At 46.3% G+C, this 27,196-nt stretch overlaps 1 protein-coding gene across 1 annotated transcript in view; it reads left to right on the top strand.

Moving 5' to 3' along the window:
* The window catches only part of NMNAT3 (nicotinamide nucleotide adenylyltransferase 3), a 42,856-nt gene extending 29,055 nt beyond the window's left edge, over positions 1–13,801 (top strand). Inside the window, exons 2-4 of the mRNA XM_016207050.2 lie at positions 1,774–1,957; positions 6,150–6,232; positions 12,624–13,801. Of these exons, the coding sequence (XP_016062536.2) occupies positions 1,774–1,957; positions 6,150–6,232; positions 12,624–13,006 (650 nt within the window). The 3' untranslated portion in view covers positions 13,007–13,801. The remainder of the gene's footprint in view (positions 1–1,773; positions 1,958–6,149; positions 6,233–12,623) is intronic.
* Positions 13,802–27,196: the final 13,395 nt, after the last annotated feature.

The following is a 27,196-nucleotide window of genomic DNA, read 5'->3' as shown; positions in this document are numbered from 1 at the left end:
AAATGTATAGGAAAAAATACAGTGTACAGATTATGTGTTCTAGAATTGTGCACCTGAGACCTCTGTTAACCAGTGTCACCCCAATAAAGTCAATAAAAAGGAGGGAAAAGAGCTAAAATTAAAAAAAATAAAAATAAAGTCACTAACTTAAGGAAATTCTACAGGATATATTCCATCAGAAGGAAAGTGATTCCCAGATAGAAGGTCTGATATGCAAAAAGAATTGGAGTACAAAGAAAATAGCAAATACATGGGTAAATTTTTTTTGTGGTCAATTTTATTTATCTTTTCAAAGACCAGATCTCTTCGTTTCATTGCTCTTTTAAATTGTGTGGTTTGCCCAGCTGGTGTGGCTCAGTGGTTAAGCACTGACCTATGATCGTCCAGGAGATCGAGGTTCAACTCCCGGTCAGGGCATATGCCCAGGTTCTGGGCTCCATCCCCAGCAGGAGGCCTGCAGGAGGCATCTAATCAATGACCCTCTTATCACTGACGTTTCTATTTCTCTCTTTCCCTCTCCCTTCCTCTCTCTGAAATCAATAAAAATATATATATTTTAAAAATTGTGTGGTTTTTTAAAATTTCCTATTCTGTTCATTTCTACTCTGATCTTAACTATTTCTTCCCTTCTGTTTACTCGGGTTTTGTTTGTTCTTTTTCTAGTTCCCTCAGGTGCAGAGTGAGATTGTGTATTTGGGGATTTTCTTATTTCTTCAGGTAGGCCTAGATAACTATAAACTTCCCTCTTTTGCATCCCATAAATTTGGAAACTTTGTGTTTTCATTCTCATTTGTTTCAAGATCACTTTTGATTTCCTGTTTTATTTCCTCTTTGATCCATTGGTTGTTTAGTAGCATGTTGTTTAGTCTCCGCATACTTGGTTTTTATCCAGTTTTCTTTCTGTAGTTGATTTCCAGCTTATGCCGTTGTGGTCGGAAAAGATGCTTGATATGATTTCATTCTTCTTGAATTTATTGAGGCCTGTTTTGTGGCCTAGTATGTGACCTGTCCTGGAGAATGTTCTGTGGGTAGATTCAAATGTGACTGGTGTATAAAACAGAATAATATGGTCTATTAAGGTCAGGGGGGTAAATAGACTTAAATATCTACAGCAATAACATGTAAGGAGATGGTAAAGGGAGTCACAGAGTTCTGGAGTCCTTGTGTTGTTGAGGAAGAAGGTAAAGGTCTTAATTTACTTTGGATATAAGACTACAAATGTAAGTTTCAGTCTGAGAGAAAAAGATGAAGTAAAGTCCAAAGACAGGCAGAAAAGGAGGAAAAACATAAAACCTGTGGCAAAAAAGAAACACAAAAGAAGATGGTAGCTTGAAACTTAACTATGTCAACATTCACATTAAATATAAATAAACTTAATGTTCCAGTTAAAAATCAATAATTGTTAAACTTGACTAAATTTTTTTTTAATTCAGCTATTTATGAAAGACGTGTTTGAAACAGAAGTATTGGTAGGCTGAGAGAGAAACGTTTAAAAAAATGCCATGCATATGCTAATCACAATAAAGCTGTTGAAGCTACATTAATATCAGACATAATGACTTTAAGTCAAGAAGCATCATTAGACCTAAAGATGCTCAATTCACAAAAAGACATGTAGGAATAATAAATATATAGGTAATAACATGTCCTTAAAATAAGGATATGCCTAAGGGAGCTGGCCACTCAGGAGAGAATGCCAGGACGAGGCGCGGGGGTTTTTAGCACCTGCCTGAAGCATCTGTAAATGCAACACCACTGTTCTCCTTTGCCTAGGACTGTACCAGGTCATCGGGGGTATTATCTCTCCTGTCAATGACAACTACAAGAAGAAAGACCTTGCGGCTGCCCACCACCGCGTGGCCATGGTCCGCCTGGCCCTGCAGACGTCCGACTGGATCCGGGTGGACCCCTGGGAGAGCGAGCAGGCGCAGTGGACGGAGACGGTGAAGGTGCTGAGGTAACTGGGCGTGCTTTTGTGAGATGACCAGGGCCATGGGATGTGTCTGAAGAGCCCGCAAGGTGACAGGTAGGGATGGAGTATTGAGTGGGGCTTCAGCCAGGACTTCTCAGCCAAACCCAAGAAGGGCTTCACCCTAGAGGGAGAGAGACCGACAGACTCATGTTCTCAGAGAGGTCCTGAATGAAAAAGATCACGAACACTGCCCTTTAGGATGGGCTTTCTGGAAACGCCCAGTCTTGTTTAAGCAGACTGTACCACCTGGCTCCAGTGCCACCACCTAGTAGCTGTGTGACTTTAGGCAGTTGACCTAACTTTTTTGAGACACATTTCTCACTTGCAAAATGGGGACAATAAATCCTAATTAGGATTTTAAAGATGTAAATAACTTTTCTGACCCAGAACCACGTAAGAATGTTCAGTAAGTGGGACCTTTTATTATTGTCATCGCTGAGTAGGTTAAAAACTGTTTGTACATAATAAGCCATCTTTTCTAATTATACAAATCCTGGGTTCTATAAATCTAGGCTTTAAAATGAGGAGGGGGAACTATGAATCTAGATCTAGTTGCATGGCTTTTTTTTTTCTTTTGGAGTTGCTGTTACCATTCAATGTAAGTAATTTGCTGTTTAGAAGCCCTGGCAAGCCCTGCATGTTAGGACAGTGGTCACTGACTTGTGTTTCAGAAATGTTCCTGGGAGTTTGCTAGAGAAGCAGGAAGTCCCACATGTCGTAGCTGTCACTGGGGATGGTGAGGTGGGCCTGCCTGGTCTCTAATGACTCCCGGCTCTGCTGGAAGGAATTGTAAATTGTGGGCTGTGTCTTTTACCTGTTTGGAAGCCTGAAGATTGTCAGAAGGAAGCACAAGGGACAAGGTCAAATAATTGGCAGCTGTTTATAATGTTTTGATTTTAATTTTTTGCTTATCTTCAAAGTCACTTGGGAGAAAGATGGTTACCTTTTTAGTTCAGGTAAACATTTAGTTACATGTCCTGGTTCTTATTATTTACCTTTTAGTGGGGAAAGAACCAGCTAAAACATTGAGCAGTTACAGTCTTACGTCAGAACCTCTTGCCAAGTTAAAAGGACAGCAAATATGAAATAATTATTAGCACACGTGCTCTCTCCTTTTTTTTAACAGAGGGAATAAATTTACACCTAGATCATTGTCATAATAAACCATGTAGTTAGCTCTCATTTATCTAAGCTAACGGGGGAGTAGAAACAAAACAGTAGACACTCCATCAAATCCTTTAGCTTGAATATGTGCGCGGAAACAGGCAGGTGCTGTTCTCCTCTGCCCTGTGGAGTGTGGCCCCCAATTTATTAGCTAAGTGACTTGATGTAAGTGAGTCAGCCTCTCTGAGCCTCAATTCCTCACCTAATAACATGGGGATGACACCCCCTACTTCACTGGGGTACAGCATGAATTAAATGAGATAGTGTAGGAAAAAACACCTGGTTTCTAGTAGATGCTTGATGATGCCTGCATCCCTAACACTGGCCTATAATTTATCCTGAAAACAGAGAAGCCATTCTTGGATAAACACAGTACCACATCACATTACTAGTGCTTCTGCTGCAAAGTGCAGGTGTGAGCTAAAATTTTACTGAACACATTCCTTTTTTTTCTTTTTTCTTTTTTTAGGATCTTGGCTACACACTAAATCATCTAGGGAGCTTTCAAAAGTATCAGTGCCTGAGTCTTACCCCAGAGGCTGGGATATCATTGGGATATTTAAGAGCTCCCTGGTGATCTTAACGTGTGGCCAGGATTGAGGCTACAGCCTCAGTTGCCAAGTATGTGAATTAGGCTTTTCATTAGTACCAAGATCCATCCAAACCAGTGGTCTCAACTCTGGCTGTAGGAATCACCTGGGAAGTTTTTTTAAAAAATGTTCATCCTGCCCTGCCAGCGTGGCTCAGCAGTTGAATACTGACCGATGATCCAGAAGATCTAGGTTCAATTCCCAGTCAGAGCACATGCCTAGGTTGTGGGCTTGATCCTCAGCAGTGGGCATGCTGAAGGCAGCCAATCAATGACTTTCTCATCATTGATATTCCTATCTCTCTCTCCCTCTCCCTTACTCTCTCTGAAATCAATAAAGACAAATTTCTTTTTCTAAAAACAGCTCATCCTACCCACCCCCCAAGATTATTTGTCTGGGGTGGGATATAGGCATGGGTAATTTTCAAAAGGTCCCCAAATGATTTATTTTGTGCAGCCAAGGTTGAGAGCCCACTGGTACAGATAGTCAATTAACTAAGCTCTTCAATTAATCCTCACAACAGCTCCCTGGGGCGGGTACTGTGTATACCAGGCACTTCCACGGATATAATATCTAATCAGTTCAGCAACTCTGAGAAGTAGGTGGGTTCAGCCCCATTTTACAGGTAAGGAAATGGAAGCTCCGAAAGGTCAGTAACATACTCAAAGTCCTACAGTTAGAAAGCAAAAGTGAGACTCAAACCTACTTCAGTCCAATGGGAGATTTCAGACTAAGCCAGCAATAAAACCTCAGAGATGAAGCTTACCAAAACCAAAGCAAAAAGACAATATGGAAACACAGCTAGGCCTTAAGAAAACTCAGCTGAGTCTCTGATATCATCAGAAAGGATTTTGGACCAAAATTAAATGTATTTATTTTTCCATTCCTTCCATCATTCCTGAATTCAGCCCACTCTAAGTAAGCAATTCCTGGGTACTAAGACTATAAGGATGGATTGAATGAGCTCCCTGTTCACAATCTGGTGGGGAAGATAGACGGACAGCAATAATAATTACAGCAAACATTTATTGGGCCCTTTTTGTGTATGGGCCAGTGCTAAGCTCCTTAATTAATCCTCACAACAGCTCTCTAGGGTCATTATCCCCTATCCTACAGATGAGGAAACTGGAGGCAGGTTGCGTAAGGAACCCACCAAGACTGCACAGCAACAAGCTGGAACCAGATTTCCAACCCAGGCAGACTACCTCTAGAATTTCACCTTTACACTGAGCCTCCCACCAGTAGTAATCGGCATCGAGCCTCTTCCCCAGCACACGGCAGGGTAGAGCACATCCTGCTTCTGCTCCATGATCTTGTGATATACTCAGTGGAGATGAGGCCAGCATTGACTTTCACAACCAATTAGCAGACAAGGTCAGCGAGGCTCGGAGAGTGTTAGTGACCCGTCCAGGATCACACATGCAGGAGAACCTAACCTTGAACCCGCTTGCTCTGTCCGCAGAGCACGTGCTTTTACCACCAGGCACTACTGCCTCCCAAATACAGCTCTAGTAATGCAAATACAGTAGGTAGATGGAAGATCAAATTGATATGACATGTGATTACCAGTGTACGACTTAAAAAAATAAAAAAAGAAGAACACAGCTATCTCTTGATTTGCAGAAGACAGAATGCTAAAAGAGCCACGCATGCCAAATTGGTGAGTCTAATCATATTTGAAATGCTAACGCGTAACGAGATCTGCTCTGTGCGCACACTGTTCAGTGCACTTTGCGTGTTCATCTCCTTTAATCTTCATAACCACCCATTACAGGCAAGCACTGTCATTATTCCTTGTTGTGCAGATGCTGAAACATCCACACAGAGACCTAAAACCATCGCCCAGGGTGACGCAGTGGCCTGGGGAGGTGGGATCCAGCCCAGGCACTCGGGCTTGGAGGCAGACTCAGCCATCACTCTCTCCAGATCCAAGACACTAACTTATGATAAGAGCGAGCATCCCTTTTAGGAGCCAGCTGTGGGCCAGTGCCTTCTGTGTAGTGGCTCATTTACCTTCACAAAAGTCTAAAAAGTGGGTGTTATTATCCCGGCTTTACAAATAATTTGTGTTTTAAACTCAGGCATGTCTGATTCTAACAGCCCATGTCCTTAATCCCTACTCAACTCTTTTTTAAAAGTGAGATATTGAAAAAAAATGTGAAAAGAGTAGAAATATGCTCCTTTCCCCTTTCACACAGGGCTCACAGAAGGGAGTGAACTTAGTTAGGGCACTCTGGAGGACCCCACAACACCTGCTTTCTTTCTAGCACTTGGCACATAGTAGGCCCTCAGCAAATATTTGTGGAATGCACTACCTAAAATGGACAGAAACAGGATCAGACTTAATATCTGAGAGCCCCTGGGTGGCTTTGAGGGACCGTAGACCCCAAAGACACACCCTGAGCCCTATGTTTACAACACAGGCATCATCACAGCGAACTGCTCAGATCTCTGCCCCAGGAGGAAGCCCTGGACCAAGGCAGAGCTGTCTCCCCGGTACCTGCAGGTGGGTGCTGACCGTCTTGTCTGTGGGAGGGAGAACTGGTGAGAGTCACAGCCCTCTGGGCACAGATAAGCGTTTTGAGGCCTGCCTGGTTGGGGCCATACTTCCCAGGTTGAAAAGTCAAATTAATCGGTCTGCCACCACCCCTTGTACATCATGATGCTAATTTGGGTTTCTGCCCTAAAAGGGGCTTACCTACCCTTGTGACTTGTGCCTGTGACCCGGATTACCGTCAGGGCTACACAGGATAAATGGGTGAGAGATGCTGGGTTCCTTTAAAAGGCGTAGCCGTTTTTTGTTTTGTTTTGTTTTGTTTTGTTTTGTTTTGTTTTGTTTTGTTTTGTTTTGTTTTCAGGGTGGGGTTTTTTTTCTTTTTGAATACAAAATGTGCCATTATAACCCTTAAACTGAGAAACTAATACTTACAGCAGTGTCACTCAATGGTTTACTCAGGAGAGAAAACTGATTTTAAGGGAAATTAAAGTTTATTTGGGTTATCCTTTCAGTTTGTAACCCTGGGATTCTACCCTGTTGTCAACTCCTGGTGTGTGATGGAGCCTTGTCAGCTATGATTTCAAAGTACCTTCTTTCTCTAATGGCAGCTGTGGTACTGGGGGGTCAAATGCAGGGCCCCCTCTTGCAAATATACAGGAGCACCAGGTGATAGGAGGGTAGGATGTGACACAAGAGGGAATTAATTACTGGTCCCACTGGGCTGAAATTCCAGCAGCCCCATCTGTGGCTCTCCCAACTTTGGTTAGTAGGACACTATTTCCAGATCAGAAGGACTTGGGAATATCATGGTTAAACAGACCTAATATGCTTTCTTTACTGCAGGACTTTTCAGAACCTTGACTACGTCCATGTGCATTGTGACTCAACAGAGAAGGGAAATAGGAGCCATTATCATGTTTTAGTCACAGAACTCTTTAATACTCTGAGGCAGTAGCTCTCAGAACTGGTGCTCCCCAGAACACGGATTGGGAAACACTCTTCCAAACGGACTTGAAAATGTCACCAGGCCCTAAAGGTTTCATGGAGCAGTTCCCAAATTGCTGGTCAAAAGATCACTCACAGCAAAATCACCTGTGAGGCTTGTTAAAAATATTAATTCCCAGGCCACACCCCAGACCTTCTGAGTGGGAATGGCACCTGGGAATCTGGATGTTTCATAGGTGCTCTGGGGATGTGCTTTACAGCCAGTTTGGGAAACTGTGCACTCAAGTAGGAATCTAAAAAAGGAGTTATAGAGTCTCCTATATAATCTGCTTATACAATGTTTATTATATTCCTCTGGTCACTGCATGGGCTCCTCCCATTGCCCCCCAGACATGAGCACAGTACGGTGTTAATTCTGAGCCTTCGGCCTTCTTTCTGAATCATCTATGGCTCAGCAGTCACTCCTAATAGGGTTCTAGAGGTGCTCACTGAGCACCTCCCTGGATCAGGTCTGGGCTCAAGCTGAGAACAGAGACAGCCTGCCCCAGCCCGTCACCTGAGCTGGAGACAAGCTGTGAATGGTGGTGAGTCCAGACATGAATTAGGAAGGCTGCCTGGAGGAGGAGACGCCTGCACTGAGATTCATAGGATCAGTAGGTTATCTGGGGTTGGGGGCTGAAGGGCAGATGAGCGAGTCACAAAGGCAGGAAACAGCATAGGTGCTGGGCACTCCATGCCTCTAGGGAATGCTGGGGCCCCCAGTGAGAGGCAGGAAGCCCCCAGTGATGTGGAAGTCATGCCACACTGAGGCTCCCATCTTATCACACTTCACTGCTCTGCAGATGCTTCCAGAGTCCCTGTCTCGGCTCTTTACCTCGCCTGCCCCTCTTCCCCCTTCCTGTCTTGGCTCCTCTTTTGAAACCTGTCTTACCTGTGTCGCCCAGTTTGGAACCCACCTTCCCTGTGAATCCGGTCCCATTTGCTTTCATTGAGATGGACTCTCGCTCTCCCTCTGCCAAAGCTCACGGCACTCTCTTTTGGGGTTTATTTTTCTAGGGGCTACCAGCCTACTCTGCTTAGCCCTAGAATGTTGGGGGTTTGTCTCTTATCCCATTCTGTCTGTTCATACTCAAAATCCTACTCATCTTGTTCTCATCTAAAGTAACTGTTAAAGAAGGAAGTTTAGCTCTAGCTGGTTTGCTCAGTGGTTAGAGCACTGGCCTGCAGACTGGAGGGTCCTGGGTTTGACTCTGGCCAAGGGCATGTACCTCGGTTAAAGGCTCAGCCTGGCCCTGGTCTGGGCACATTCGGGAAGCAACTGATCGATGTGTCTCTCTCACATGGATGTTTCCCTCTCTCTCTCTCTCTCTCTCTCTCTTCCCCCCCTCTCTGAAAAGCAATGGGAAAAATATCCTCAGGTGCAGATTAAAAAAATTAAAAAGAAAAAAGTTTACATTAAATGAAAAGTGGGCTTTTTAGTTTATCAATATTTATCAGGGGCTTTAAACATGTCTGTGCCCCTTGCTTGATATAGTCTCCTCCTAGGAATCTGGCTGAGGAAATAATTAGAAATTAGGACAAAGATTTATGCAGAAAGATGTATATCACAGCAATTTTTATAATGGCAGAAAATAAAAGCAGCCTCAGTGTTTAAATATAAGTGAATATGTAAGTAAATTATACTGTATACACGGATAAAGAATCTACACAAAAGGTTTTCATGGTATGGAGAAATGCTTATGAGGTAAATAGGAGAAAACAGGACACAATTCTGTATATATAATCTCAAGTATATAAGAAAATGTAAATATTTTTAAAATACACCAAAATATTGAGTTTGTAGAAAGCAGAATTATTATTATTGTTGTTTTCTGCTTTTAACATACATTTTCTATACATTCCATAATTGACCAAATCTCATGTTCTTAATCAGAAAGGAAAAAAAAAAACCACTAAAGCAATTAAAAAAAGAAGGTGGAGTTTTTCTGTTTGGCTTTTGATGAGGTGGCTTGTATGTTACTAGTGACATATTTCTAAAGGAGCATTTTGTGCGCTGTGTATTTTATTGTGTGCTGCTCTACTCTGGGATTGCAAATTTCAGGCTGAGCTCAGCATTTTCTGGCTGCCAGAGCCCTGCTTTGCCCATCACTCCTGTGATTTGCAGTCCTCCTTGGCCTCACCAGAGTCATGTGGATTGCTTGCTGCATCTTGGGCTACCTGGTGTGACACTGGGATGGATGATGCCTGGGTCCTTTAACTGCCTTTTGTGAAGTTGGTCCCCACCCTCAGCTGATGGGACTGAGCAAAGCTCAGCAACCTTCAGAAGACTCCCTTTCCATACAACCCCAACAGGCGCTTCATCAGATTCCATTTCACACTGACTTGCCTGCTTAGGATGGGCCCTGCCCTGCAGATGCCAATACCTGGATCCATCATTGGTGTCCTCCTGTTTAGACCCAGAAGTCCCACACTCCTGCATGTGTACCTGGGGCCCGCGCGGCCGTGTGCATACCCTGCCCTAGGCAGGAAATTCACACAGCATTCGCTCCCTCGCTCAATTTCCATAACTTCCACAGACGGTTTTATCATCCCCATTTCACAGCTGAGGAAGCAGGCTTGTCTGCTACAGCTGTCCCAGAGTGCCAGCAGATCTGAAATTCGAACCCAGGGCTGACTGACCTCAGGGTTGGTGCTGTTCAGTGTCAAAGAGTTAGGGCAACTGGACACTGAAAGGAAAAGGGCCTGGTGGAAGCTTCCTCACATTTCATGTAAATCTCTGCTTTCCAAAGCCTGTGGCTATTTAGACAGAGCACACTGCCGGAAAATGCTAGTGCACCTATTTCTGTCACCGTGTCACTGTTCAGAAAAATCAAAGGGCAGCCTTTATTCAACACCTCAGACTATGTACTTTGGATTTGGACCATCAGGGCCACTAGATCTGAAGATTTTGGAGCAGTGATGTGAGTGGACTTGAAAGACATGCGAGCACTTCTGTAAGGCCTGATGACAGGACTGCCCAAAGTTGGGGTCTGAGGCCCCTGTTGCCCGAAGAAGACATGCATTTGACTTGAGGGCCAGGGGAGGGGTGAGTATTTGTTTCCTGTAGGTAAGGGCACAGAGTAAATCATGTTCCTTACCGTCATTGTTAATGAACCAAGCAGCATCTAATATTGAAGCTGATACATGGAAATCGTCCCACAAATATCTATTGGGAGAAGAGGGGGTATCTCCTCCGTTCTCTGACCTATGGGAAGGGGGTGCCCCGGGCCTCTGGAGACCCTGGAATTAAATGTACATCATTTAACCTCCCCCATAGGAAGACCATCTAAAAACCAATTGTTTGAAAGGACGGACTCTCCGGTCTTACGCTGTATTACAATGGTTGAATAAATAAGAATAAAACCCCACAGGCGCAGAGTAGTTCAGATCCACATGTACATTGGAGCAGTGGCACCAGCGCAAATTAGTGAAAAGAGTGAGTTACTGAATAATTTTAAAATGCAGTTTTATTGATTATCAAAGGCCAGGAGATACCCTATAAGTGTTCAATGGATGTGTCGATGAATGAATTGGTGGATAAGTGGGTGGTTGGATGGATGGATGGATGGATGGATGGATGGATGGATGGATGGATGGATGAGCAGACGGATGGATGCAGCTAACACATACGTACCACACTTGCTCCTTCCAATTACTGTTCTAAGTACTTTACATTTATAAGCTCAATTTTTTTCTAAAATAATCTTGTTTAATAAGTATTGTTAATATCCTCGTTTTAAAGTTGAGATCACACAGCTATTGAATGACAGAGGCAGAATTTGAATCTAAGGTGTCTGGCTCTAGAGCCCTAGTTCTTAACCATGGAGAACTCGTGATGCATGCATTAATAAATGTTTGAATATCATTTCTTTATACTAACATTATGCTGCTGGAGTATTTGAAAAGTATGTTTCTGTACTTACATCTGAGTAAACAAGTCCAGTGCCCACCATTTCATAGATGGGAACCTGAGGCCCAGAGAAGGAACAATTTTGGCTCTAGCTCCACAGCAGTCTGTGCCCAACTGAGGCTGGAACTCAGACCTCCCCATGACACTGAATTTCTCACTTTCCATTCCACAGCTGGTCTAGTGCTTCTCTTTATTTTAACTCCAAAGGTTTTATTTTTTATTTTTTTTATTTATCTTTATTTCTGAAAGTGTTACAAATGCCCCCTTTTTTCCCCCATTGATCCCCTCCACCCACATCCACCACCACCCCCTACCCCACCCCCCAGGCCTTCCCCTAGTGCTTCTCTTTAAATTCATCTCTCCAGTCCATGCCCAGATTCCTTCAAAGGTTCCACAGTAGAGGAGCCCAAACTGAACATTTAAGTCAGGGTTTTTCCCAGCAGGTGGTATCCCTGAAGCCCCTCCCCACTGAGGTTCCAGGGTGACTGAGAGAGGCCAGCGCTCTAGGAGCCCAGCCCTTGCTGGTTACCAAAGCTAGAATCCCCCTCCAGAAGGACCAGGACCCTGCTGGTTGCTGCTACCGTGGACTTGATTTTTCCTTTCCAGGTGAAGGAAGGGCTTCTCCTCGGCTCTGGTGCATGTGCAGTTCCTGCCAGCAGGCGGCAGCAGAGCCTACCAGTTACAAATGCCCCACCTAGAGGTTGTCTGTCAGGTTTGAACCCTGACTACTCTGCCTAGATGAGTGACCTCAAGCAAGTCACTTGCCTCTCTGTGCCTCCATTTCTCCCTCTGCAGAATTGGCACAACAATAATGCCTGCCTCATAAAGTTGTTCTGAGGCTCAAATGACATTATACACAGAAGGCACTTAGCGATCAATAGTGCTCATAGTAAGCATCCAATAAATGTTCCGTATTCTTTTATCAGCACAATCACCATTCTGTTAGAACAAATGTCAAAGGATTATCCACATTGATCAGTTGTTCTAGAGCTTTGTTTCATTGAAAACAGATGAAAAGGTCATCAGCTGGGGTCTTAGAGACCTTTTGGTTATATCCTTTATAATTAACCTTTATGATGAGGTCGTACTTATAACAGCACATGTGTTGGAGCTGAAATAGATTTTGAGAAGGGCAGTAACTTGCCTGAGGCCCACAGCTCGTTAGTCCTAGGGCTTTAAGAAGCATACCTCTTTCAGAAGATGGGGTCCTGGGTACAGCACATCCACCTAAAAATAAAAACACTAAAAATAAAAACTATTTTTGTGTTACTTGGCATTTTGCCAATATAAAACAAAAGCTTTATTGATTGAATTATTACTCATAACTGTGTGTCCCTGAAATGGCCTCAGATTCATGATTTTTCTGTTTAAGTCATGAACATGGAGACAGTAAGTTCCAAATACATTCCAAGAAAAGCATTTTATGAACATTTGAAATGGAACATGTTATCTTTACTGGCCTTGACCCTTCCGTAACTTTGCTGGGATCCACCCTTGTTTTTCCAGCTGTGCCTGAACTGAAGCTCCTCTGCGGGGCAGATGTCCTGAAGACCTTCCAGACCCCCAACCTCTGGAAAAACGAGCACATCCAGGAAATCGTGGAGAAGTTCGGCTTGGTGTGTGTGGGTCGGGCTGGTCACGACCCAAAGGGCTACATCTCGGGCTTGCCCATCCTGCAGAGGTACCGGCACAACATTCACCTGGTCAAGGAGCCAGTGAAGAACGAGATCAGCGCCACGTACATCAGGAGGGCCTTGGGCCAAGGGCAGAGCGTGAAGTACCTGCTCCCAGACGCCGTCCTCGCCTACATCAAGGACCACGACCTCTATTCCAGCGACAGTTCCTGGAAAGGCAGTGGCCCCCAGAACGATGAAGGAGCGGCCAGCTAGGGAGGGCCCTCCACTTCTCCACCAAGAAACCATTAAGGTCTCTGTTTTCCTTTTTTTTTTTTCCCATTTTTTATTTGTTTTAGTTCAACAATGATTTTACTTCTGAGGAGTCTTCTGTCCCAGGAAGAGATACCTTCTTCCAGGAGGAGCAAGTGTCTACATCACAAAGGTGGACATTTATCAAAGAAGTTAAAATGGTGTGGCAGGTCATTAGGAGCAGGCAGGAGCTCTCAGACCCTTTGGGTGGAGAGAGGCCTTCTCGTCTCGAAAATGGTGATGGTGACATGTGCTTCAAAGGCGGTTCTGCGCATGGCGGGATCCCCTATGGGTCACATCAGAATTGCCCACAATGCATTTTTTAACTAGGACCAGGTGCAGCGTGCTGGTGTTGATCGGAGAGATTTGACAGGATGCTAATTACCAAACTGGCTTTGTCAACACCAGTTTCAAACAAAATAATACTAACTGAGGACTTAAAAATTTGGAAGCAGCACTTTGCTGATTTATGTCAAATTTTTCATTAAGAACCGTGATCTGTATGCTTACTGGCCATTGATAAAATTTAAAGTAAAATCTTTCTAAGTCGTGATCCTCAAACAGTATTTTTGATACAACAGATATTTTTAACACAGCTATTCTAGAAATGCCCAGACTCTTGGTTTCCAGGACTCTAAAAAGAAACTGAGGTAAGACAGATGCCTCAGTGGTGTTAGAGGATCTTCCTGAATGCTTAATGATAGCTTGCCTGTTTGAGTATTGACAAAGGGATAAATAATAAATTGACATCAAAACGTACTAATGAAAAGTTTCTCTTTTTTTCTTCCTTTGTTGTATTATTAATGCCTGGTGTACCAGCTGTTGCTCTTCTTTTTAGCTACTCCATGAAATTTGCTACTATTCCAATCGAACCGGCATGAATTTAAAAGTTTATGTTCCCAAGTCCTAGCAGTGGAGGAGATTGCTTTTTAACACCATGCAAACAGTTCTCCGATCTGAAGCTCTGGGTAGGTGGCCCTGTTCAGGTGGGGCCTGAAAGAAGAGATCAGGAGCCTGACGTGGATTCAGGATTTGTCCCTCCATCCTGATTAAGAAGAAGTTTTGATTGGCCTAATTCTGTTTGAGTTTACTCTTTACACTTGCTGACTGAATGCCTAGATGCATTCACATTACTTCTCCATTCTTTTCCCCTGGCTCTTTCATCCTTGCTACAAATTTAGTCATGCAGAAAAACAAAGGGTGAGTCAGAAGGAACCTAATATCTCACCAAATATGTCTCGGTGTCTGCATGTGTGTCATAACAGCATGACTGAAATTGATTTCTTGGATCCAGAGCAGTGGGACCCTCCTATGGGGGTCCCCCAGACCTCTACTCCTGCAAGCTCTAAAGTTGCTGGCCATTCCCCTCACCCTTGCCTGACCTCTGCCCTCAAGAGGTCCCTAAGGACCCTGATAATGCACGGGAATAGGAATCCAAACGATGTGACTTGGACTAGCTCCCTCCCCACTGTGAGCCTCAGTTCCCCAGCCTCTAAAATGGGGAGGTTTGATCAGACATCCTCCAAGTTCTCTTCCAGCTCTGATTTTCTAGGTCTCTGAGTGCCTCTGACTTCAGCCTGTCTACCTTTCTTTGGGTCCAGTATATTTCTAGCCAGACTGGAAGCTCTCCAAGGCCAGGGAGTCTTTGTTTTGTTTGCTGATATATCCTAAGTGCCTAGAAATTTGCTACTCCACATGTGGTCCCAGGGCATAGTACTTACATCCCCTGAGAGCTGGTTAGCAATGCAGACTCTCAGGCTCCACCCCAGACCTACTGCCTCGGAATCTGCATTTTAATAAGATTCCCAGGCCATTCGATGCACTGGCCTAGATCAGTGCCTGTTACTGTAACCTTAGTTACTTTTAACAAGCTGAATGTATGCCTGAAATTACATCACCTTTACTCTGGAGGGTATCTTCCTCCTTGCTCTCTGAGCAGTGTTGCCGCACTGTTCTGTGTAGAGTACAGAAGGCAAAGGAGGAAAAAAACCTGCCAACAGCTGTAGTGCCCAGAAAAAGGGATAGAGAGGGAGGCTGTGGGTTTGAGGCAGGGTTTCTCGCCTCGGGCTATATTGACATTGGGCCGGATCATTCTTTGCTGTGAGGGACTGCCCTGTGCACTGTAGGATGCTTAGCAGCATCCCTGGCCTCTGTCAGTTAGATGCTGGTAGTAACATCCCCCCACTTCCTTCTGTAACAACAAAAATGCCCCCAGACATTGCTGCATGTCCCCTGGGGCACAAAATAATCATCCTAGCTGAGACCCACTGGCTTAAGGACATGGCTGAGGGGATATGTATATGAGGAGGGAGGGGGGAGGGGAGGGGGAGGTATATAAAAAGGGAAGATCAGGAAGGAGCAGCTTGAGAATAGTCTCCTCTTACAAAAAACTAGTTTGGGAGGAGTCCCTACCACTCATGAAGTCATGTTTATTGGGGCACGGTACTCTCGACAGTGGGAATTAGAAGTCACATCCTTGAATCAGAGGCACACCCGGCTTCAGTCTCCCCTTACTTCCCAGCGCATCATGGCTTTCTCTCCCGTTTTTACAGGCTGAGGCTTCCAACATACCTGTACCCTCAGAACTGTCATCTAGGGCCTGGCAAGTGGCAAATGTCAATGAGTGGAAGCTAGTAGTTTTATGATTTTGATTATTATAATTCAAAATTCAGTGCCTTAGCTGGTTTGGCTCAGTGGTTAGAGCATCGGCCTGTGGACTGAAGGGTCCCGGGTTCGATTCTGGCCAAGGGCACATACCTCGGTTGCGGGTTCAATCCCCGGCCTTCAGGACTCATGCAGGAAACAACCAATCAATGTGTCTCTCTCACATCTGTTTCTCTCTCCCCCCTCTTCCACTCTCTTTAAAAAGCAATGGAAAAAAATATCCTCAGGTGAGAATTTTAAAAAAGAAAATAAGGATTCATTTATTTAGACCCTATTTATTGAGAACCTCTCAGGTGCCAGGCACTAGGCTAAACCCGAAGGGTGTAATAATGCGCAAAACAGCCTCTCCCCTCCGAAAGCTCACAGTCCACTGGGAAGGTGGACAGGAGTCCGGTATTCACAGGACTAAACATATGATTGCAAACGGTGATGAGGGCTCTGATGGCAGATACACCATGTGCTTCGACAGCGAGAGGCAGCAGGTTCACCGAGAAGCGTAAGCTCTCGCCTTTCACTTGCCCAGGCCCTTCCCAACACCCTTGGAGGGGCCTGACTTTCACATTCATAATTGCTATTCTTATTCTGAAAAGGGCCTTCAAAACAGTACAAAGCTTAGACCCCATAAAACGTGAGGGATTCACCCTGATGGCAGGGAAGAGAAGATGCGTTTCACCTGAAAGATGAATTCACAAGACTTGGGGATGGGTTGAGGCCTCTGGCTTTCAGAATGAACAGCATGTACTAACACCCTGAGGCAGGAAAGCGCAAAATAAGCTAGATTCATTATCACCTCCATGAGAAGGGGTTTATTGCCCAGCCTGGGTGGCTCAGTGGTTGAGCATCAACCCATGAACCAGGAGGTCACTGGTTCGATTCCTGGTCAGGGCACATGCCCAGGTTACGGGCTCCATCCCCAGTAGGGGGAGTGTAGGAGGCAACCAGTTGATATTTCTCTCTCATCGATGTTTCTCTCTCTATCCCTCTCCTTTTCCCTCTCTCTAAAAGTCAATAAAAATCTTTTATTTTTAAAAAAAGAAAGGGTTTATTATTATGGCATGCACCTGATAGCTAGTGTCCTTGCATGTCAACATCTCCCTGTCCAGACTTTCTATAGGCTCAGGGCACCAGGCCTGGAGGAGAAAGCATCTGCCTGATTTATGACTGTATCATGGGGCTCCCACCACGCAAAACATTCATTTCTGAGCCTTTACATTGTCCACTTCTAAAATAAAACAACGCATACGCATACAAACACACACTCACATATGTATTTCTCTCACTTTGCTCCATTGGTTCACATAGCCTCCCTCTGTTAGTATCAGAGGAGTCAAAATATGTATCACTGCTGTGCTCCTGATTTACTGTGTTGACTCTGACCTGCATACCTGATTTCACATTCCTTTCCATTCCCTCGGGCCTTCTTTGCATCTGGTTTGCCTGGGTATTTTGTTTTATTTTGCAAGAAGAGAAAAACAGTGGTTTGAGCTTCTGGGTAAATAGAATTTCCAGCCTTAAATAAAGGTTCTCCTGTGATAGCATGCGCTACCGAATGAGAGGAGCTCCGTATCCCAGGCTGAGGAAAGAAATTTTCATTTATAATACTGTCTGTGTCATTTGGGACAGAACGATGTGAAATTCCATTCGAAACCGACAGCGCTCCAGATTTGCAGGGTGCGTCTGGTAATTGGGTTAACACCTGAACATGACTCTCCTTGTCTTCGACCTCGCACTCCCCGTGCCAAGTGTTCCTGCCCCCACTTTTTGCAAAGGCCTCCATGCACAGACTGCGTTCAGTTTCAGGCATGAAGTCATTTTCTTGGGCCAGAACTCAGCATTATAGATATATGTGTGTGACTAATAAACAATCCGTAATAATGCACCTAGGCACGTAGTGCAGAATAGTTTAGAATTGTTCAAATAACCCCAAAGGGACGTGTTCGTGGCACCGTAGACTGAAAACTAGAAGGGATCCTAAAATTCATCTGGTCCCACCTTTTCCAAATGATCAAAACTCTAAAATCCACAGATTCATGGTAGTTTCGCTATGAAAAACAGTAATAATATTGTGTCCTGTGGACAAGTTTGGGGAGCCACACCTTCCTCCTGCTGGAGACCCACGAGTGTTGGCATGCCTGCCAGTCTTATACACATCCTCACGCGCAGCCCGATTCCCCCATCCTGTCACCTCCCAATCCAGACCACCATCACCTCCTACCTGGGCCCCTGCAGTGGCCTCCCCAGCCACTCCTGGCCCCTGCAGTTCATTCTCCACAAAGCAGTTCTGTGTGTGTGCAAATCTGGTCATATTACTCCCCTGTCTAAATGCCTTCCTAGGGGCACCCCTAAGAAAGTGGAAGACAAGTTGGAGAATACATTTGCAAAATGTATGCCTGATAAGTGGCTGGTGTCCAGAATACATAAAGAACTCTTGCCCTGGCTGGTGTCACCCAGGTGTTAGAGCGTAGGCCTGCGCACCACAGGGCCATGGGTTTGCTTCCTGGTCAAGGGCACATACCTAGGTTGCAGGTTTGCCCCCGACCCTGGTCAGGGCTCGTGGGGGAGGCAGCCAATCAATGAGCGTCTCTCATGTGTCTCTCTCTCTCTCTCCCTCTCTTTCTCTCCCTCCCTCCCTCCCCACCCCCTTCCACTCTCCATAAAAATCAGTGGAAAAAACATCCTCAGGTGAGAATTAACAAAACAAAGCAAAACAAAAAAAGAACCAACAATTAAAAAAAAAAAAAAAAAAAGACTAAAACCCAATTTTAAAATGGTCCAAAGACTTGACTGTACATGTGCAGCAGGCCCGATGTTGCTCTTTGGAAGGACCTGCTTGTGGGGGTGACCCTTGGCTGACATCTGAGAAACTGGCTTTTAGAGTGCTGCCTACATGTCTAAGTGATAAGAAACCTGCCTGGGGCACTGAGTCCGGCTATACCAGCTTGCCTAGACCGAGCAAACAGTGTGATTTATAACGAACACCTGCTTTCCTTCTAGGAGCTTGGAGTTTCGGTAATCATGGCTAGTTGTACAGGCAGAGTGCCTACATCACCAGCCCATGATAAAAACCCTGGATCTGGAGTCTCAAGCAGGCTTCCGTGGGAAGAAACAATGCACCTCGTTGCTGCATTTCACTACTGGAGGAAAAACATGTTCTGTGCAGGCCCCCAGGAGAGAGAACTTGGGAAGCCTGCACCTGGGCTCCTCCAGACTCCACCTGACACATCTTCTCCCCCCACTAGCCCTACTGTGTGTCCTTTTGCTGTAATAACCCATTGCCATAAGTATAAATAATTGCCTCTGAGCCCTTAAAGTGAGTCATCAACTGTGGAATCCCAGATACCAGACACATCACCAAAGATACTTGAAGGACAAAGAAGCACATGAAGCGACTCTCAACACCCTTCATCTGGAGAGAACCACAGTGAGATACCACTTCGTACCCACTGGAACGGTTAAGAGCAGTCCAGCGATGCCACTTCTAGGTATCCACCCAAAAGAGACGCAGACATGTCCACTCAGACTTGTGTGTGAATGTTTACAGAATTATTATTCGCTAGAGCCAAAACCTGGGACAATTCAGATGCCCCTCAGCTGGGAAATGGATAAACAGATATAGCCGCACAGTGGAATAATATTCAGCAATTAAAAGAAAGAACTAGTGACAGGCACCTGCCCCAACATGGGTGAATCTCAAAAATATGCTAAGTGAAAGAAGCCAGACATATAGGACGGCATAGTGCGTGATTCCATTTATATGAAATTTCTAGAAAAGGCAAAACTATAGAGGCAGAAAGCTGGCCAGTGGTGCCTGGGGTAGGAGTGGAGATTGAGTGCAGGTGGGCACAGGGAACTATTGAGGGTGATAGGAATGTTCCAGCTAGATTGCTGGTGGTTGCACAGCTGTGTAAATTTACTAGAGCTCATCAAACTATGAACAAAAGTAGGTAAATTTTGCGGTATTTAAATTATACCTCAACAAAGGTGTTTTTTCAAAAAATCCTCCAGAGCTTCCTTTGCTTGCCCTTGGAGTGAAGACGTGACTCCTCCTGGGGTGGCCTGCTCCACCTCCCCTCCCTCCAACCCCCACCCCCACAGGTCTTTCTCCGATGCAGCTGCACCTTTGCGAGTGGTTCCCTCCACCTGGTGTGCGGCTCCCTTCTCCCCTTCTTTGGGCTGATTTCCATGTCTCCAGGTTCCCACCTCAAGTCACTTTTCCCAGGAAGCCCTGTCTGAGTCCTGATTAAGCTAGACTTGCCCACCACACTCCTAGCTCCCTGCCCTTCCTCTTAGGAAAGACTTTCGTCCCTCTTGAAATTAGCGACTTGGTGGCAACTCAAAGGTCCCTGAAAGCAAGAATTCGCCTTGACGGTTGCTCTTGTTCCCCAGGACAACTCCTAGCTCAGTAAGTACTTCGCGAAATGATATCTGAATAAGCATCTTAGTAGTGCTGAGAAGCCCATGGTAGGGCACCTGCTTCCCTTTGAGTAAAGCGGTGTTTCTGGAGCAGGGGTGTGCACAGAGTCCTTTGCACACGCATCGCTTAAGGCGGAACACAGTGCTCACAGGAGAGGTTTAGGAAGCTCTCATCTAAAGATCCCCCCCCGCCCCCCGTTTTGTGCTGCTACAGACAATGCTGCAATAAACACCCTTGTACGTCAGCCCTTACAAACCAGTGTTTTGTGGGGTACGCTCCCAGGAGTACTGCTGGGTAAATGGTGTGTGTACTTTGTATTCTGACCAATGTTACCAGATTCTGGGCTCTAGACTTTTTTTTTAAGTTAATTGATTTTTTGAGGGGGGTAAAAAAAGGGGGGGGTTCACATAGAGCTGCTGAAATTCGCATTTCCTATTGTTTTTCAGAAAGTCATCTTCGTTATCTTTTATACAAGCCAAAGCAATATCTCTTTGTTTTAAAAGACAGTTTGTGATGAATTTCACTCGCCAAAGAGGGACATAGCAATTTGTAGGCAAACGTTGTTCCTGGTGTTTGCTGGGCACTGTAAAGGCTTCTTTTTTCATGTTGGTAAACAGGGGCTCCTCAAACTAGCCAAAATAAGAGAGATGGGGTGCCAGGTGCCATAGGATGTCAGCAATGGGAAGGACCCAAGGGCAGGCCACACACAGGGTTCACAAGAGCCTGGAAAGAAAGAAATTGAAGTTCCCTCCTCCTTCCCTTCTCCCTTCTCTCTCCCCCTCCTTGTCTTTTCCTCTCTTCTTCCTCTTCCTCCCTCCCTGCCCCCACCCCCAGATTGGCTTCTGTGCTTCTCAGCCGCTGCTCATCACCTAGTACCCGCCTGTGTGACCTCCCATCGTAACCCATCTCAGTGTCACAATTCCAGATTCCCAGAGAGAGACTCACTGGCCCTGGGCGGGCTTGTCCACCTGGTCCATGTGGCAGCGTCGTATCTGCAAGGGCACTCAGAGTGTTGGAAGTGCCCACAAGGTCACAAGGGAGCCCCTCAGTGTGTGCGTACCCCGCTTGCTCTGTCCCGTGCAGGAGGTGGCACAGGGATGGAAGCAGCACGCCCCTGGAGGGAGGACGGGATGGGTGGGTGGGATGGCACCCGGGTGTTGGCCACTCCTTCTCCGTTCCTCCCTCCACTGTGGGCAGACAGACCCGGGCCTAGGGCAGGTGGGGCAGAAGCTAGAAGGAGCTCCCGGGCCCACAGGCACTGCCGTAGCATGTGCTTGAGTGAGCACAGGTCTGGGGGAGCCTGACTCCACAGAGGAGGGCAGAGTAAATGGGCTGCAACTGGCCTGGTGGCTGGTCACCTTCAGCCTGATCCTGCAGAGGGGCCCGGGGCTTCCTTCCTGAGAAGCTGTGTCAAGCACGGCGCAGGGCGTGGCGCCAGGCGTGGGGTCCCAATCCTCCACAGCTTTGTCTCGGCTCACCACCTCCCTGGGAGCCCTAACTTGGCCAAAACTCAACTAGTTTCTCAGCAGAAGGACACAAGTTTGTACAAATGCATGTCTGTGAGGCGTGGATTTCCCTCTCGTGTCAAGACGCCTGTCTCCTAACCTCCCTCCAGTCAGAGCTGCGGACAGCCTCTCCTCTGTGCTCCTACAGGCCAGCGTGTCCCTGCCACAGGCCCAGTCCCCCTGGTTGCCCATGTTTCCAGGGCTGTCTCCCTGAATGGGGTTAGAATCATGGTTTTTTTACTTCAAGCTATGGGAGCTTGAGCCAGTTACTTAATCTCTCCAAACCTCATTGTTTCTGTCCATAAAAGAGTGATAAGAATACCTACCCCACAATGTGGTCTAAGGATTAAACGAGATAACGTATTCAACGTGCTTGTCACACGAGCACTCAAAAACAGTGGCTGGGATCGTCATCATCATCATGAGGCTGGGGGAGCGTTTGTTTTCTACCTGCTCCTTGGTGCTTAGCACCACCTGTTCTAATGTTACCGCATCTTGTCTGAGGGCACTCCACTTACTGGTCTGCTAAGAAAAATAAAGGCAGGTTCCTTGTCGAGTGCCCTGGGAGCCTGCCTACCTGGAGATAGGCAGGACTTGGAATATGCTACTTCCTTGAGTACATGAGTCAGTTAACTTTTGCTGTGAAACAAATCACTCCAAAGCTTAGTGGCTTAAAACAGGAACCACTTATGCTTCCTCATGAGCCTCGCAGTTAGCTGGGAGCTTCTGAGCCCGTATCAGCTGACCTGGGCTGGGCTCACTTTCATGTCTGGTGGCTGACTGGTTGTTGGCTGGGGCAACAGGAGCTACTGGACCACGTTTCTCTGACTCATCAGACCAGCCCACGCTAGTTCCCTTGGAGTAGGCGGCAGGGTCCCAAGAGCATGAGAACAAAAGCTGCAAGGCTTCTAGAGGCCTCAATCAGAACGGGTACACTACTTCCACCACAAATTTTACTTGTCGGAGCAAGTCATGAGGTCAGCCCACAGTCGATTAGTAGAAAATATCCCCCATCTCTTGATGAGCGAGCCACTCTGGCAGTCTGCCACAGGCCTCAAGAATTTCTCTGCATCCCTATGTTCCTAGTTATGCCTTGAAGTGAAAACTCTTTTTTAAAATAAAGGTGGCGGGAGGGTTGGAAGGATGGTCAGAAGGATGGCAGGCTGGTGGGCAGGGCGTGTGTGAACGAGCGAGTGCGTAGACGGGTGGTGGGTAGGTGGCTGGGTGCATTCTGTGGCGGGGTGTTAGATGGTTGGATAAAAGGAGGTTGTTTAGATGGATGGTGGATTTGCGAATGGGGCAGGCAGATAACTTTCACATCCTACTCTCATCCCTAGAACCCAGGGACATGGTGGCACAAGGACAAGACAGCTGCGCTTGCCAGGGTACAGTCCTTGCAATCTCCTGGCACCAGAAGGGGCCACCTTCCTGTCCACTGCACCCCCACCCTACGCTCTGTTCCTCTGGGCTGGCTGACCTGCTCATCCCCAGGGCCTGTTACCATGGCTGGATGCCTCTCCTTCCCTCCTTTCCCTCATGGTAACACTGCTGTACTTCACCTTTCAGTAGTTCCTCGTTTCCTACAGAGAGTCCAGGTAGCTTGTTATAGCTTATAAGGTTGCCCACGGCCTGGCCACATTGCTCTCCAACATTTTCCTCCACTGCGTCAGAACATGCCTTCCCTCCTGTCCCCGCTGCTCCCCTAGCCGCACAGGAGCCACATTTGATTATCCCACTGTCCCTGATCACCCCCCAGCCTTTTTCCTGCACCTCCCTGCTCTTGCATGTGCCCTTCCCTCTTGGGAGCACCCTCTCCACCCTCAGTCAGGCAACTACTCATCCTTCTAAACTTTGTCCCTATGCTCAGCCATCCCCTTGTCCTTAAGCGCTTTGAAGAAACCTCTGCTTGCTACACTGTCTCCCACTAGACTTAACTTCTTTAGGGCTGTGTCTCGCTCATGGCAGTATCCTCAGCATTAAGCCCAGATCCAGTGACTTACCTACAAGGTGCTTAGTGTTTGCTGAAAGGAACCGTAAACTCGCAGCTTTGACACTTCCCCGGGATCCCTTGGTGAGTGTCCATGGAGCTCTTGTTACTGTGCGTCCAGCTCCTGACCCGGTGCTGTGAGGAACATGGAAGGAATCTAAAGCACAGTCACTGGCCACAGAGCACCGACAGTCTCGCTGAGGGAGCGAAGCAGGCGTGCACAACCGCACACAGAAAGAGCTCTGTCCACCTCGGGCCACGCAGGGAAGACAGCACATGATTTGGGAGCTCATGGCTCTCGGGATTCAGGGCAGAGAAACTGGTGAAATTGCAGTGAGGTTGTGATGGGTGAGAGGAGAAGTGGGAGCGTATTTGGGCCTGGGGTCTACAGGAGTAAGGCTTGGCTATGAGGGTGTAGAAGACCAAGCCACCAGCGTGAGAGGGTAACTGAAAGGGAAAGGAGCAGAGGGCTGGGAAAAGATGTTGAGGTCAGATGGTCAAGGGCTTCAAATGACAAGGAAGAGAAAGAAATTAGAATTTATTGATGACTGTGCTAGGCCCCTTGAAAAACCACCTTACGAGGTGATGGCTCAGAGACATTAAGTAACTTGCCCAAATCACACAGCTAGGAAATGGTAGGTCTGAGATTCAAAAGCAGTCTGACTCTATAACGCAGCTCTGTTTAATTCACTGGGCTCTACCAATCCAGAGGGTAGGGGGGAACAGGAAGGAAGGTCACAGGTGAGAAGGGTCTTTACAAAGATTATTATACTGTTATTTGAAATGTATTCTCTCTCTGTCCCTGAATCAATGTGCTCCTGGACTATTTCCTCCTTTTTTGGAAGCACAAACCCTCCACGCGCTGCCTAAAAAACGCATTCACCCTTCACTGCTTCTGAGGAGGCAGGAGATGGACTGAGGCCTTGAGGCCAGCCCTGAACTGCACAGGGGATCTTGGCCCACCCTACCCTTGCAGTCCTCCTCTCTGAGGCCACTGCCCCCTCCTCCCGGGACAGCAGGAGCCCTGCTCTGTATTCACTCTCAGGTCTCCAGGAAGTCCTCAGAGGGCTGGGCCACATGCTTCCTGGAAATCAATGTGTTTGACCAGCTGCTTCCCTTTCATCTCTTCATTGTATAGTTCTGCCCCAAGAATGCCAAAACATTGCTCTGGCAAGATTTGTTCTTTTTAAAGCTGGCCGGAGCCTCACGCAGGTACATTAATCTTTAACTATTTATAGATTTTTCTGCTTAGAATATATGCCCTGTGCTTTCTTTTCACCTGAGGATTCGAGTTCTGCTTCCATATTGATGATGACTTAGGAGACTTATTTCCTTCCGTGAGCTTATTTATCAGATCCAACATGCCAAGATCCCCATACACCTTCGCCTCATTCAGGAGACAACTGGTGGTTAAGACCTTGGACTTTGGGGTCAGAAAGAGCCAGACACAAATTCAGCCCCCAGCCCTGCCTCTCCATCCATGTGATCTCTTTAAACTGAATTCTCTTCTGAAAATGAAGACCCGATGGAGTCATATCTTACCCAGGGTTCTGTAATCAGCACAAAGCCCATATGTGGTCTAACACCTACTTTTGAAAAGTTCTTAACTCTATGCTAGGACTCCTATCTCCTCACTGCACAAACCCTCCATTAGCTGCCTTTTTAGTGCGTTCACCGGTGACTGCTTCTAAGGAGACAGGACACGGACTGTCTCTTCCAATCTCCCTCCTCTCCCGAAGGCAGCTGCCTGCTCTTTCACTGTCCACTAAGTCAGCCTTTCAGAGCTACCTCCAATCCTCCCCTCCACCCAGCGCCCCCGATTAGCTCTCTTAGTCGGCCCGGGGTAAAGTACACAAAACCACAATCTTCCTTAAAATGTGGGAAAGTGGGGACAGTTGTGAATATATATAATTCATACTTTTTCAAATTCATTATGACTGGCCAAAAATATATTTTAAGTCTCATCAATTTTGTGAAAACACAAAACTGGTAATTCTTCTGTTAATTCTCAAGCCTTCAAGGCCTAAGTACTGCTCAAGAGAAGTGATTAAAAAGAAAATCATTGGCCACTTCTACCCACCACTGGCCCAGTGGGCCTACTGAAAACAGCAAACAGCATGCGGGTCAAGAATCTGCCTGTTCCTGGCTTCTATCTAAAACTTGGCAATGGCCAGTCTAGTTGCCCAGCTTCTCAGATAACTTGCCCCTACTTCCCACTTTAGCCTTTGTATGAGCATATCCTAGGGGAGGTATGCTGACTGGCCACCAGTAGGCAGATAAATGATATTGACTCTTTTCCCACCTTTTAGTGACTGTGGTATAAATTAATTGCTAAAGGCATCTCACTTAAAAACTCCTTTAGTAATTGCCTCTGACCAAAAATCATTCCTGCATCACTGTCATGACATGACATGGCATGGAATGATGACATCCCCAGTCTTTCCATCTACTGTATCTCCCATTGTTAGAAATGGCCGGTTAAAGACTGAAATCAGACTGACACTCGAAGACTGACTTCTGGTTTCCTGCCACCTGTGCTAGTACACAAGATGCTATCTCTCAGCTAAACCAGTGCCCAGGGGAACCATCCTGTTAGGAAGGATGTGAGGCTGGGGAGGTGGGCTGGGGGAGATAAAGTAGATGAGGTTCTGTTCTTCATAAAATTGCCACGACTAACAACATATCCTCACTGAGAGTCCTACTGGCCCACATCCTCACTGGGCAAGATCCTTGCCAGTCCTCACCTTCTGTGCCACCCTTTCCAAGGTGCTCTAGCCATCTGGCAGCAAGCCAGGGGGAGCCACCACACCACCCTGTGGCTGGAATAGCAGGAAGGCATTGGAAAATAACCCCTTTCCTAAAACGGGGCCCTGGCAGGACTCAGTGAGAAGCCTCCCGAGATAGTAGACAGGTAGAGCTGCCCATGGGACCCCTCCCATCTTCCCAGACCCTGCTCTTCTTAAAGCCCTGAGCCTGGTGTGCCATTTCTGATAGTATGTGACATTCAACAGTCATTCACATGAGGCAACATGTGGATTAAGCACTGTAGACGGATTTTATAAACACAATTTAATAAAACTAACCCTGAAGTCATAGGTGCTCAGCAATTCCACTTCATTCTGATGGTCATTCACATAACACATACAGAGGAGATCGACTGCAGTTTTTATAGTCCTGGATAAATAAGAAAATGATGACCGCTCACTTCTTGGTATACCAAAATCCTCCCCAATGCAAATGCAAACTACCCTCAGATACCCCTTTTCACCTAGGTAAAATCGAAGTTTGACAACATAATCTGTGAGGAAAAAGACACTATCAGGCATTGCTGCTGGGAAGGTGAAATGGTACCACCCTAAGGAGGGAAATTGGGCAGTATCTAGCAAAAGGACATTAAGTATTTGCCCTTTGACACAGCAATCCCACCTCCAGAAATCTATCCCTAAAATATACTCAAAAATATAAAAAGTCATAACCTGCTCACTGCAGCACTATTTGTTACAGCAATAGACTGGAAACAACCCATGGGTCCATCGGGAGGGGACTGGTTCAGTCAACTGTGGCACATCACACAATGGAGACTG

Source organism: Miniopterus natalensis, chromosome 15, assembly GCF_054644295.1.
Source record: "Miniopterus natalensis isolate mMinNat1 chromosome 15, mMinNat1.hap1, whole genome shotgun sequence".
In the NCBI taxonomy this organism is placed as follows: domain Eukaryota; kingdom Metazoa; phylum Chordata; class Mammalia; order Chiroptera; family Miniopteridae; genus Miniopterus; species Miniopterus natalensis.
This window is presented reverse-complemented; position numbering and strand designations above follow the sequence as displayed.